General features: G+C 32.4%; 1 protein-coding gene across 3 annotated transcripts in view; it reads right to left on the bottom strand.

The window, feature by feature from the left end:
• The window catches only part of FAT4 (FAT atypical cadherin 4), a 171,088-nt gene that overhangs the window by 97,366 nt on the left and 57,956 nt on the right, over positions 1-15,766 (bottom strand). For all 3 annotated transcript variants that reach the window (XM_082391370.1, XM_082391369.1, XM_082391371.1), the window contains one exon: positions 1,087-1,218. In XM_082391370.1, the coding sequence (XP_082247496.1) occupies positions 1,087-1,218 (132 nt within the window). The remainder of the gene's footprint in view (positions 1-1,086; positions 1,219-15,766) is intronic.

The raw sequence follows: 15,766 nt of genomic DNA, 5'->3' as shown, positions 1-15,766 counted from the left end.
CAATAATAATAGAAATATTCTGCACACAACTCTTAATGGTAGCTGGAGTTGGGAATAAACTTTTCTCTATATAAAATTGAGGAGGAGGTACTAAACTTGAAACACCAAATCTTTTTCAGTAGAAAACTACAATTACCTAAATGCTTTTGCTTTATTTTGTTTCCTTTTCCTTAGGAAAAGGAAATTTGGCAAAATGTATAAATGACTACGTTATTACATTTCTGTACTGGCTGTTAAAAATTAGTCTGCTATTGAATTATTTACCTTTTTAAAGTCAAAGAAATAAGCCAAAAATCAAGTTTTCAGATACTTCTGGATTTTAATTGAGGGTAAGGAAATTAAATTATCTGACCTGTTTGGGGCTTAGCTTAAAGGGAAAGGGGTATACTAGTGTAGGGGAACATTATTCCTCTTTCCAAAACTCTAGAACATTAATTAAACCCTTTACCTAGCAAGAAGGAGAAAACAAGTGATACTATTTTTTTAATGGGAAAAATGTAAATTACAAATTATATAAGCTGCCATGCCATTTGGAGCATTAGCTAACTTAAAATATAAATACAGAAGATAGAAATCTAGATTGTGCCCCCAAATTTCAATTTACCACTAGGAAAGAAATTTCTGTTTATTAATGGAATTGAAAACTCATTAGCTACCTAGATAATTTCCTTAAAATATATAAGGCTATAATTAAATTATATATATTTATATTTGCATATATGTATATATGCAAATTAAATGAAAAGTTGCAAGGTAGCCTTAATTTTTTTTAATTTTAAATAATTTGCTTTTTTCAATTACAAATAAAAAATAAATTCTTAGCTATATATGCTATAGGATAGAAATCCAAAATGTAGCCAGCAATGAACTGAGCTGTTAACTGCTGATCAAAGGAAAATTACGACTAGACAGTCTTTATTTTAGCATTCCTATATCACATTTCAAGAATTACTTAATTTCTTTGGAAAAGAGCACACAACGCTTAACCTTAGTTATTAGGAAACAAATGTTGTCAACATACAATAGAAATTTGATAGATCACTGGAATACTAGGTTTCAAAAATTCAGAGAGAGTGTCTAAACTACCTCGTCAGCATCCATGGCTGTTAGTTGCATAATCTTAGAGCCATCTCCAGTGTTCTCCTCCACTGTGAGATCCAGCATGTCAGTTGGGAACACTGGTGGATTGTCATTGATATCCTGAAGAGTTATTTCTACCTACAAGGAGAGAAAGAAACAATGTATGAATATTGCATATGTCTGCAAGATACCAATTAAATTGTATACCAAGAGTCTATTCAAATAGTCCTTCCAAAAAGAATCAGAACCTTCATATACGACATCAAAAACAGAAAATACCCTAGAGAACATTGTGAAATATTTATAGGAAAATATAAAAGGCAAATAAAGATCATTTGACTTGTTGATCATAACTGATTTTAAATGATCAACTTGGAGTTTATAATAGAATAGGTCCACAATCAACTGTCATTTTGATCCCCAGATTTGTGCACCAGTGAAGAATTGTTCAGACTTAGGACTGTCTGTCTGTCAACCATTAAATGTTGCCTGACACACAGATGAGGTTGTATAAAATTTCTTCCTGAAATGTTTACATATTGGCAACTAATGTCCAAAGGAAATAAAGAAGTTCACATTTTGTTTTAAGAAACACTCAGCATTTTTCCCTTTAAAGTCAACTCTCAATCTTTGGGGGAAGAAAACTACACACACCTTTTCTTTCTATTTCCACTCCTTTCAACACTTCTTAATGTGACTAAAGCCAAACAATCATTCCATTCAGATGTAGCATTCATATAAATTGCAAATATTAACAGCTTTGTTTGAAAGATCCTTGTCAGAGTTATTTGTTTCCCTACCTAAGAAAAATTGTTTAGAAATAACAATTTGTGAAGTTTAAATAATAACTTTAAACCATGTGTTTTCTCTTTCGAGCTAGGTGCTAAAAGCTGAATATCTGATAAGAAAAGGGGAGACAGCTGCTAATAAAACTGAAAGTTTCCCCAGTTGGGTCACAAAATCAAGTCATGGAGAAAAATCCATCCATCCATTTAGCTCAGATATAACCAGGACATTTTTCTCCTAGGAAGAAATGTCATCTTTTATAGTTATACTGTAAAAATTCCATCAGATCCAAGAGTGATGAGTATGAATATTAGGAGAGAGCAAAAGAATTCTGGTTTCTTCTTTTCCAGGAAGAGAGGAGGGTGGGCTTGGGTGGAGGGAGAAGTAATAGGTAGGACTGTCATTATTCTCTGGCAAGGAATTAGTGGGAAATACAGGAAAGCTAGGCAAGTAAACAGATGAGCAATTGATAAAAAAGAAAAACCCAGAAAACAATATACAAAATTCAGTACTAAATAATTATTATAGTTCCACCATTTAACAGGACAGTTTTGATCATAGCTAGTGGCTCAAATTAGTCTAGGAAATGGTTAAGACAGCCTCAGTAGTTAGAAATCTGCCACTTCTTTTTTGGCTGACATCATTCTCTACACCACTTCCTTTAGAAAAGATCCACAATGGCTAAAACTGCAGTCTATAAGGAGCATTTCCAACTTCCTTGCAAGGTTGTAAACAATATGAGTTTTCGAATTAGAAAGACCAGAGTTCAGATTCTGTCTCTGCAACTTATTAACTGGGGAAACTGGAACACTTAATTTCTCTGAGCCTCTGTCTCCTTATCTTAAAACTAGGATAATAACATTTATCTTGGACCATTTTATGAAGACTAAACCTTGATGATGCCGGCAAAATGCCTAGCACAGAGGGAAGCATTCAATAAAAAGTAGATCTTGGCTTTCAAACTACCAGGACAGAACTAGGTGTTCCTCAGAACAAGAGACAGACTGCATATGTGACAGAATATGCATATACGAGTGTGTGTTTATGTAAGTATATGTGCATGTCTGTGGGGGGGAGGAAGAACACTAAATTGAGGGTAAAGAGAATCCAGATTGGCACCAATTAAACATGACATCAAAGATACATCAGGACCTGTACCACACACTAGAAGCATGTTGGGTACAATAGAAAGAGTCTTCATTATGAGTGCATGAATTGAACAAGACCCTTCTATATTTTAATAGTTATAACTAACATGCACATGGCAAACACTGTTTTAAGTTATATGTATGTGTACACACATATACACATCCATCCACACACACACACATATATACACATAAAATCCTCAAAAGAGCCCTATGAGGCAGGTACTATTATCTTCCATTAGAGAAATGAGTTAACCAAAGGTACATAGGTTAAGAGCTAGTAAGTCAGTAAGTTTTCTTCACTACAACGCAAACCTGTCTTTCTCTGTCTCCACACATACCTCCCTCGCTTGTGTGTGTGTTCAATAAACATAATGAATCATATCTGAAAAGTATGTCACAGCTATATAAATATATTTTTACAAATGTGCATATTATTCCTGTCTGGAATTTGGAACACTTACATATGAACTAATTAGCCATATAATCTTGGGTCAGCCTATAAATCTTTGTCAGAATTAAAAAATTAAAATGAACTAGGTGATTCCTAGATACAGCTCTAAAAGTCTGTGATCATGTGTTCTCTATGAAATTTTGGCCAACTCCATCACTTCAGGTACAGAAAAGTATCTCCTTTTTTATTAGCAAGAATAAATTTAGTTAAATATTAATGAGTTCAAAACTAAACATTTCTGAATGTATCTAGAATCAACCAGTTATAGACACAGATCTAGAACATATCATCGTTGGATCTGATATATGCAAAGGTTATATTTTTGATTAAGGATACAATAGGGCATCCATTTAATAAGCCAGATTATGCTTTTTCCAAATCAGTGTCAGCTTGCCAATCAAAAAGTTGAAACTTTATATTCCTTTTTAAAGAAAAATCTGGATATTTTCTCTAACTGTCCAGTCTCTCTTCTCCACTTCACACTTCCTCAAGTATTCCTGAAAAGCTTTCAGCATGACTCCTCTAGATTCCCTCAATTGCCTGGGGTACGAATTACCTAGGAGAGGAGATTTGAATTCATTGGCGTAAGTAGGTGTCATCCTGCAATCCCTTAACTTCTGATTCGGTCTACCATGTTTCTACTACCAAGAATTCCAAGATCATGGACCCTGTTTGCCTGTGAGGTGGTCACTGATTCCAATATTTATTCATGTAATATTTTAGGATCTATCACATAAAGGGTATATGTTAGTCATTAAAAATACAGATGAAAATAAGGCCACCATCCCTTGCGGGGAAGAAATGAAGTTTGATCATGGAAATATGTACAAATAGAAACATTTACAACTACCTCCAGGAAAACACATTGTTGACATCTTGATTCCAAGAAGTTAGTCCCCCACACCATGGATAATTCTTTGAACTGCCCTGCATCTTGTCCTTGGCAGTTACCATCTCTCTTGATGACTCCAGATCCTAACATGCACTTGGCTCACTCTCTTGGATCTGCCACCAACCTGAGAGTCTTATTCCATTACTACCCCCTCTTTGGACTAAGATTTGGTATGATTTGTTTTGAAATATTATCATATAAAACACAGGAGTCAAACATTAAAAGTTTAGAGAAGATATCTGGAAATAAGTATTAAGACATTATAATTTTTAAAGAGTCCTTTCTTTCTGTACAAATTAGATAACTTTAAATAATACAGATAATGGCTATTAGTGGTTTATTTTAAAATTCTGCGATTTAAAAACTGTCTAAAATATAATTCCTAAACTAAAAAATGTATATGTTGATAAATACATTCCATTCTTTTAAAAGACATACCAAAAACTACAGCATAGCTAAGCTTTTAGTGCCAGCATTGCCCCTTTAGTGTTTTACATCTATTTTTATATTTATCTGGACCTGAAATAAGCAAAATAATTGCATTTAAATATTATTTTGTAAAAACTATCACATTTTAAAAATTTTTTTTTATTTTTTAGGCCAAGCTGTGCACATGTGGGATCTTAGTTCCCCGACGAGGGATCAAACCCATGACCTCTGCATTGGAAGCGCAGAGTCTTAACCGCTAGACCACCAGGAAAGTCCAAAAAATGTCACATTTTGAACTCAGAAGCTTCCCTTCACAAGTGGCTGTATTTTAAATGAAAACAAAACAAATACAAACTGCCAGTAGCTTCCATAACTTAAGTCTGGGGACATTTTAAGGTGTCAATTCTGTAAGTTGGTGAAAATTGACCCTCAAAGATGAAAGAAACATTACACCATTAAGATAAGGTACTTGCATATTTTATGCCTGCCTATCAAATGTTGACCTTTGTACTTAGATACTTGACCCTTAAGGAACATATGTGGTTTCACCTGCTACAATTACAAAGGCAGTTGGTAGCTTTTTGGTTGACTTATTCATAGCAAAAACATCAGCTACAGCTAACGGCTGAACCATAGGTATTGGCTACGGCCATCACTCCATTACCATTTAGGTACCCTCAGAATAATGACTTTCTAAGCTGAGGCATCTGATCCCTAGGCAGTGAAACCTTGGTAAATGATGATATTTAAAGACAAAAACATGACCGAGATTAAGGAGCTAATGATCAATTCATTAAAAATTGGTCTGTCTTTTGGTAGTTTTGTAAAGGTAAAAGTTAATTAAAAATATGGCTTTAAATATTGTCACCAAACTTATTTATGCTGAAGGAATAGAATCCTTGATATTCCACTTGCTGAATAGCCAAATGGATACTTAAAAACTAAAACTCTTACTGTGCAAATAGTTGCTATGAAATGAGTACAATGCTTTTCTCTTTAAAATTTTTTTCCTGTTATATGCAATTTATCGTTTTATTCTGCACTGCATCAGGAATGATGTAATATCTCGGGGATTTACTTTTAATTTTTTAAGTCAATAAATCAGAATACAGCTACATAATAAATGAGCAATTGCTAGTTAGCAATAGCAATTATCAAATCATTACATATGTGTAAATATAAAATATGGTATTTCACTAAATTAAGTTGATATTACAGAAGTAATACACTATATCCAAGGCTAAGGAACTGACTAAAATATCAAGGTCCATTATGAGCTCACTCTCCAGTTAATGAACTGATAATTGCATTGTGGTCACTATCTCAACCACAATTAAAAACATATTCTTAAATACACAATCTCTCTGCAAGCTAAATAAAGTGGTTCTTAGTGAATCAGGATGAAAAATGCCCCAAAACATATTTTTAATTCACAATCTTCCTGCAACCTACATAACATGTTCTGAAAAATAATCTTTCTTTTTTCTTTTGTAAGATTGTAGAATTTATAATACAACAAAGGTTTAGAAATCCATTCATTTGCAAGAAGAAATATTAAAATTCTTAGAAGGAATCTTAGATTTCATCAAGTTCATCTCCTAATCAAAAGCAAGGCATAGAAATGTCAAGTGATTTATCTAAGAAAAACTATTGTCAGCCTCTTAACTCTAGTCCACTGATTTTTGCAGAGATCTGTGGAAAGAATCACGCTAGGGAGCAAGCAGCATAATATGCCTTAGACCACTGTCTCTAATCTTTGCACGAAGACAGAGATCATTCAAACGAAATATGCATTTGATGTGTACGGGAAAATAATGTTTGAAGAAATTAATGTTTGATTATCTACCCTACAAATACTATTTTATCCACATTCTTGCTCATTTTTAAATTCCTTTATATATATTTACATTAAGGGAAAATAATCTGTGAAGGTTTGCCTTATCGATGTCACTGGAAGACTATTAAACTTTCAGCAAAAAGGTGGTGGATATACATTACAAGTAAAGAAACTATAGCTAAATTCTCTGTAGGTATCAGTAAAAGTTACTGCTTTTAAAATGTCTACAAAGAAGCCATTTCTTTTTCTCAAAAGATGCAGTAATATTCATTTTCAGAAATGACTAAAGTCTAAATGGTTGGTGGGACAGACATAAAGTATATAAACTATAAAACAGTAAAAGAAGACCTATCACAGCAAATAGTGCTTGATTAGTTGCTTTTTTTAGTGCCAGACGTAATTATTTACATTACTGCCTTTTTATTTTTGTGAAATTGACACTCCAAGTTTCTCAAATACTACTATTGCCACATAAATTGTGACAAAGCATTGCACCAAAAATAATGCTTAGGGTTCACATGTATTACCTCCAAAGATATTGTGATAATGCCACCAGATTGTATTTAAACACACCTTTTTAATTAATAATTCTGCCCCAAAATATTTATTTCAAGGGAAGTATTTTTTGCTCTGATTTCTTTAACACATTTATATATCATAGAAATTGGTCGCTGCAAAGGTTAACAGATCATTTATACTGCTCAAATTTGTAACTTCTAGAATTTTGAGGGCAAAAATTATCTTGCTCATTTTTGCATTCTCACAACTTATCCATCTCTAGCATGTAACTTTCTCTCCAGAGATATTTGTTTTAAAAGAAAACCCAGGTTATTTTTACATTTTTATTAAGTCACATGTTCAGCAAATTTAATAAATTAGATATGTTACTGGTATATAAGGAATGTATTCATCAAATTTGCCCTATATTACAATAATATTTAGAACCAATCCAATTCCATTGATTTCCTAGTTCTTGGGTGTCCATGATGCCATCATGTATAATTTTTATAATATGACATTATATCTGATGATAATTCAATAACTTTATACTCAGAAGAATGATTTAAAAGAGCTTCAGGAAAAACATCTTGTGTATAAACATATACAATAACAATTCAGGAAATCTCCCAGTTGGGAAATTGGAATATAAGATACTATGAAATGCCCATCACTGCTTCAGAAACAACTACACTAAATGCCACAAAAGTCATGAATAAACCTGAAAAAATAACTGAGGTCATTCAAATGTTCATTACCCTTAATAGGTCATTATGATGTCACTCCAATAACACTTTGCTAAACGACGCCCTAGTTTATACTGTGTAGGTGCTACTGAAATTCAGGGAGGATAAAGTCTAATCTTACACTCAAAACAATTTTTATTTCATCAGCATGAAACAAAATGCTGAAATCTAGCATTTAATTTTCTGTATGGAGGTTCAAGTGAGAAGTTGAAGCTGAAAGCAAAGTAACCAAACTGAAATCCACACCAGGATCAGTACAACTATCAAGCCTGAGCTGTCACTTCCTTTGGCTCTGAAAAGGAAAACTCCACCTTTCCTGTCTGAGATGAGGCTGTGTGTGAAGTATGAGTCTGCCTGCAATTCAGTGAGAGGCTTCGTGCTGGGGGACATCAGGGTGGTGTGTGCAAAGAAACATTCTATGACTTGACATTAAACTTGGGAATCAAGAGCAACATTCATTCAACAAAGACATCAAGATAGAAATATCAAAACCATGGCTCAAGTAAATAATCAAATTTATATTTTAAAGGTTTGGCAATAACTTCCCATTCCCTCTCTTCAAATGAAGCCAAATACTATGTGATTCACCCAATTCAGTGGGATTGACACATTTTGCACGCTATGTTGGCTTCCAATAACAAGGCTTTATTTAGTAAATTTATGTCAAAGCCTATATATATTGAGAATACATAGCAGAAGGTCTAATTACATTTCTGCAGAAAGTTTGACATTCTATATTAGCCTTTTGGTAGAAGAACTAACCAAATAATTTCATTTGGTAGGGCATATATCTTACCCCTTTTTAAAATTTCAAGTATGAGGTTAAGTTCAGTCATTAGGAACAAGAAAATTCAACACCTACTTGTACTATCATTTATGGGTTTAAACTCCAAGTACTTCCATCTCTTAACAACAAGAATAAAGAGCTGTATTTCCATGAAGGGATGGTGCCAGGGTTTGCATATTTCCTTTAATTTTGTTCTTCATTTCTTTCCCTATTTTGGGTGACCACTGGGAATTCTGCTGCCATAAGTCTGGGTGAAGTGTTTCGCTACATCCAGAACACTTCATCATGTGGCAGAGCCAAAATCTATTATGGTTTGCAAGTGACTCATACTTTAGTTATGAGAGAGCCCTAGCAAAGAACAGTTTACATCTAAAAGTCCCTAAATGTCAGGAATGTCTTGTTTGGACTGCATAGGTATGGAAGGTCCAATCATACTCTGTGAACAATGCTTTGAGGTATTTATTTATTTATGAGGTATAACCACCCTTATACACAAGAGTCTGTGGTAGCTGTAATCATAGTGTACTGTCTCATCTTGATGGTATTTCTGAACTTTTGAAACTGAAATCTTGAAGAAAATGGGGGAAATCAAACTATGGAAAGATGACCTATGATCCCATACAATGGAAGACCAGTAGGGGTTAGATGTGACCTATTAGAGAAAATTAATAGCACCACTACTGCATGTATACATGAACTAGAAATTCTTGAGAACACAGGTCTGTTGCAGGCTCCAGCTTTACTGAAGCTTCAGGGATCATCAGAAAGGAAATCTTTGCATTTAGGTACAGTGTTTCTTCAGAATGACACGAAAAAATAGAAAAATCATGTATTTCACAGAAATTTAGCACTAACATATTACCTTATATACTAAACATTCTTTTACTGTATTTTTGAAGAGAAAACACTTTAATAAGAGAAACATGATATAATGATAATATTTGAGGAAGCAACATTTAATTTGGGAATTAGAATACTCTTTGTGGAATTTTAGGCTAACAAATACTTTGTCATTTCAAACTTTACACCTGAAATTTAAATTAAGTTTTGTGTATATTTAGATATCTGTGCATTTATTTCACATAAGTTTGTACTTTTTTCCCTTCCAACTATTCTGGAATAAGAGGAAAGAAGGAAGCATATACATTTTAGATTCCTTTCAGCGTCATTTTTAAAAGCAAAATAAAAATGACTGTCATGAGTTTTAAAATAGAACATATTTTACATATAAGCTACATGTATGTAACCGTGACCAATTATATTTCTCAAACAAAAGCAATTACATTAATCTCTCACCACTAAAGCTCTTCTAGCAGTCAGCAGCATATGTTCCCAGGATTTCAATGCATTTCTTACCAGGAAAGAAGTATGTATGAGCCACAGGCAGGCTTGGACAGTAGCCAGAAATGACAAGAATGGCTAGAAGTGCGGACAAGACACGGTTAACTCCATTCCTGAAATAAAATGCTTTCCATAACTCACCAAATGTGTGGTGACATAATAAAAAGCTAGTTTTGTTGTGCTTTCAATATTGTTCAAATTAGAACCAAATAAGGATTTCTTTTAAGGCAAAGGCAATCATGTGTAACCACTTCAACTTTTCCTGAAATCAATACCGCATAATTTCTGCATTTTAACAGATTCTTAAGGACGCCTAAAAGTAAATGCAGAATAAAGTATCAAGTTAAAATATCTGTGGTTGCATATGAAACTTTATGGAAATTTTTATACTAGTCTTCAAAACAAACACCCTGCAAAAGCATCCTGGAGTACACTTTTCAACAGTTGTTCATCTGAATGTGGTAAACACACATCAAAAGGAAAATGTAGTATAAGAAAAACAAATAAAAATATTCCACCAAATTTTTCTTCACTTTTTTTTTTGACTTAATAGATCCTGGATTTTTTTAAAAGAAAAGGCTTCTATTAAGACTGCTGAAAAATAGAAAAGCAGTTTGATTTATATTAAAGATACAAGCTGTGGTAGATTGAATTATTGATCCCAATTCTTCACCCATCCCTATAAGCAACTTCACAGTCTCTCCCACCTTTAGGTGGAGTTTCTCTGCCTCTTGACTTTGGGCTCATCCATGATACTGTTTCAGTCAATGGGATATTTACAAATATGACCCAAGTGCAGATTTGAAATGTATTTGCTTTCTTGTACATCTGCCATGGTTACTAGAATACTATGTCCCTGCTAGTTCACTAGTACCAGACAACAGACATTGAATAGAGGAGACATTGACACGGAGAGACTTGTAGCCTGAAGCAGAGCTTTCCAGTTGAGCCCAGCCTAGATCAACCCAACTGCCTACACAAAGAGGCATGAGAATAAATGTGTATTGCTGTAGGGCTTTGAGACTGTGTGGCTCTTTATTACGCAACATTATTGTGGCAATAGCTGACAGATACGTTAAGGCAAAAAAAATGGATTCATTTACTGAATATGTTTATTATTATGTTTTAAATAATGGATTACTGTTCTGTTTAAAATGAGGGGCAAAAAGAAGAAAAAAAAAGTTAATGTATACTGATACCTGTAGTATACCTTATACTATGAGGTAATTTTTAATGCTATGAACTTACTAACATCTTCCTACCCTGTATAACTTCCCATCCTTAACACACCATGCCCCTTTAGAAGGACAATGCAAAACAAGATATGATCAAGTTTTGATCAAGCTCCCCCGCCCCTCCCACAATCTAAAAAGTAGAGCAAGAGGGTGGGAATACTTGACTCAAGAGGAACAAATTATGACTGGGTTGAGTCAATGAAATCGTCTTTCTTAAGAGTGAAATTTATGAAAAAAATAGGAAACACTACAAGAAAATAATAATGGCACGACTACAATGCAGCTCCTATGAATAAGTGGTCCCGCCTTTAGTGGTTTTCTAGTACCCACATGAGGCCTGGCTAGACTTTTCTTATGGAATTGCAACAATGCCAAAATGATCCCTCTGCCCCATTTCACCTTTTCACATTAGCTTTCACCTTTAAAGAAATTTCTATTACTCAATACCAAAGACATCATGTTTTGACTTATAGCTATTCTATCTTATTTTAGTTGGTTATTAGTTTATACTGCTTGTATTTCTTTATATATTTTAAACAACTATTTCATACTGTAAAATTGAAGTCCCATTTATAGCTTTGTGGTTTTTTAACTTCAAAAATGTAACAATTTCTATTCACATGAAACAGCATTAGCTCATCAATAATCAGGAGTGAATATAACTTTAATCTAAAATATAAAATATATCTTCTGAAAACTTTGAATTCACTGTCAAAGCATAAATTTTTTGCAATGCGCTGTGCTTAATTATATTTAGAAAGCCTATTTCAATGAATTAAGAAGGACAGTTTCTCTTCTAAGCTTCAGTGGAACATGGAACATTTAGTTTCTGGCATAGTGTTTAGCGTACAGTAGGCACTTAATTTACATTTATTCTATGATTTAAAAGCCAGTATGCTTATTGCAGTAGAACATCTTGTAGTTATATACATAAAAATGAAGAGAATGGTATTTTATATGCAAAATTAAGAGCAGAGGACACCAGCTGGGGTGAACCATCAACTGTAACAATTACATTGAGTAGCGAAAGTCCTAAGAATGATTCCCTGATGTTTATCAAAGTAAAAACTAATTAATAGGAAAGAATATTTTTAAATGTAAAAAAATAAAGAAATAAATGGTAAAATACATTTTCTTTAAAAAGATATTTCAGTGTGGAAGGTTGTCTTCTATTTCTCATTGTCAAAGCCAAAGTACCAAATTTTTTAGTGTGATAACAGTATCACAAGAAGATTAATACATTTTTTTAAAAGTATTTCACTTTAAAGAAATCATTGAACTGCTACAGAAGTGTACTCTCTCAAAAAGAGAAAAAAATGAGCAGAATACAATAAAACATCTCTATACTTTAAGAGATTAGACTCAAGAGTAATGAAAAAGATATGCCAATCATAAATACTTACTGACTACAAGTAATCATCTCCATGAAATAACATGGTTTGATTATTTTGTCCAAATATACTCTCACTCTTTCTCAATTTATGACTCTATAACCATGAGTAGGATGACATCAATAGATGCTTTGATTTTATTTTTCAAAGGCATATTCTTTTCACTAAAACCAAAACAAAAGAAAAATGTTTCATGTAATCTTCCATTACTAATTAGCTTTTTCTGCACTCATATTTAAGTAACTTTTTAAAAACCATTTTAAAGCATTTTTTAAACCCATGGTAAGTATGCAAAAATTATACTATATCAGAGTAGGGGATTCATGGAAACCTGGTAGTGCAGAATTGCAAGCACTTCAAGTCTGTCAAAATTAATAAGAAAAACAAAAGAAACATTGCAGTTCTCCTGTCTAGACTAATAGAATTCTCACAGTCTGCTTATGTTAATAAATGTTACAGGAAATCTATCCCTTTCCTCTAGTGATTGTATTTAGATATTAGAGCCTATGAGTGTTTTTTCAGTTAATCAGAGAATACTTTTTAATAAGAGAATAAATTACAGTTTTAATAGTCTTTATTAACTTTTTTATTAATACTAAAGTGTGATTAAGCATTGTAATGTTTTTATTGACAATTTTTAATATTCTATGTATATATATGAAAAATCATTGTGCAAATTTTCGTATAAAATTCCCCTTTACCAAAAACATTTGTCCATTACACTGCATAGTCTTTCTTTGTAAAGTATTTTCTAAAAAAAAACAAAACCCTCTAATTAGCCTATTGATTGTGACAAAAAAAGACCCTTGCAAGTTAATACTGTTATTTGAATGTAGTAATAGTATTTACAACAGCTAAGTTTACCTCTTTCAATTTGTGTCTTTGTAGTAGAAAACCACCTTTACCCACCTAATTTCCCTAAGAATAAACTCCATAAAAGCATAGGAAATACAAGTTGGAAATTTCCTTCTTTAAAATATAACAAGTATGAATTAAATTCAAAATTCAGTGAAGAGAAAGATTAAATACATAAAATTTATTTACTAGAAAATATCGATGTGTTTGTTTTAGAGCTCTACAATCTATTAATTCACTTTTTAAAAGTTGATTTAATATGTTAACATTTTTCATTCTCTTTGATATGTTTTTAATCATGGCAATAAAATAAAATTTGTTCTCACTTTTTTAAAAAAGTATATTCCGTGTCAAAACTAAGGCACGACAAACTTTATGCTTCCAAGTAACTGCAAACTCAAAGATATTGGAATGAGCCTGTAACCATTTTCCACACTTCATTTAATCAAGGGTTTTTCTGTTGATCCTTGTGTAGATACAGTTCTTATTCACAAAGCACATCTTTTTTTTTTTTTTTGGACATCATGAGCTTTCAATAAAACCAATGAAATTGCAAACCAAGCAGTTTTCATAAACATTCTACAATAGAGAACATAGTTCCCAGTTACTACGTTGCCAATGAAACCACCTTTAGGAAAACTTAATCTTCTCAGTGCAGTTTACTTCTTACGTTTAAAGTTTTCATAGTAGCAATTGAGAAAGTAATCTAAGTTATATTACAATGGTGAACACTGAGCATGAAATTTTTTCTCTTATTTTATTGCATAGTGTTTTGAATGTTGTTAAATTTAAAGGATATGCTCATATCTATTTGAAAAATTGCACTGCAATATTTGGTGAGCAGGAATAATGATAAATATTTTTTTAGTCACATGAAAAAATAAATTTGCAAAACCAAAGATTAGAAGATACGTATAAAATTCCTGGAGCCAAGAATCTGTAACACAAATATTACCTCCTTAAAAGAAGATACTTTACAATTAATAATTGTCTATTCAGGGACCTAATTTGAGATTCTCTGTGATTTTCAAATTAGTTTTATGACTCATCAGTGATAAGGAAAAAAAGTTTCTGACCCAATACCCATCTCAAGAAATAATATTAAATTACAGCTTATTTTTATATTAAAAATGACTGATGTGTCATGTATTACCTTTCTGAGCAACAACTATACTTCTGTAGTTGTTTTTTATTAATTTATCCAATAAATATTTACTTAAGGCTTACTATGTGCTATTTTAAGTGGTAGATGTGTAACAATGATCAAAACCATCTTTTCTGACCTCATCGACCTAATGACATTCTTAAAGTTATCCTTTATCTTGGGCTCTTACAACGACATTTTGCTGCAAACAGCTTAGGTTTTAAAGATTATATTCCTAAATTCATTGGTCTTTATATCCAATTCAATACAGTATATGCAACCAGAAATATATCTGTAAGTGTGGAACAGAGTAGGTATACTTTTTGTCTGGCAATGGCTATTCTCACATCTATGAATATTTTTAAAATTGTAAGTGTTTGAGGAGAGGAGTGCTCATGTCTTATGCTCTAGGTCTCAATAAGCTGTCACAACCCTGTGTGTAATATTCTTTCAGGTTTTCTGCTTGAGCAAACTGTTCATTAAAGGAAACCACAAATTATAATTCATACTCAATTGCCTACTAGAGACAATAGTTGTGTGAATAAATGAACAAGGTTTTCTCTACTTTTAATGAATATTTTTAAAACATCTAACTTCTTATTTCTATTTGCTAAGGTAATATTAAAATCAACTAAAATGTTCTAATTTTGCCTTGGTTTGCAAGGCTTTGCCAACATTTTTTAATCTGTTTATTCATAATTAGAGTATATTTTAATTCTTAGAAGTTCAGTGCTCAGGAAAAGCAAATGTTACCTATAAAAATCTAAAATTTAAAAGTTTAATTTGATTAATAACTTGTCTTTTAAAATGTGCAGGATCTATATTTCTGTTTTTGTGCCAGTACCATACTGTCTTGATTATTGTAGCCCTGTAGTATAGTCTGAAGTCAGGGAGCCTGATTCCTCCAGCTCTGTTTTTTTTGTTTTTGTTTTTGTTTTTTTTCCTCAAGATTGCTTTTGCTATTCAATGTCTTCTGTGTTTCCATACAAATTGTAAAATTTTTTGTTCTAGTTCTGTGAAAAATGCCGTTGGTAATTTGATAGGGATTGCATTGAATCTGTAGATTGCTTTCGGTAGTATAGTCATTTTCACAATATTGATTCTTTCAATCCAAGAACATAGTATATCTCTCCATCTGTTTGT

This window comes from Balaenoptera borealis (assembly GCF_965194805.1).
Source record: "Balaenoptera borealis genome assembly, chromosome: 4".
NCBI classification, from domain to species: Eukaryota; Metazoa; Chordata; class Mammalia; order Artiodactyla; family Balaenopteridae; genus Balaenoptera; species Balaenoptera borealis.
The sequence above is the reverse complement of the archived record's forward strand: the minus strand, read 5'-3'. Positions and strand labels throughout refer to the sequence as shown.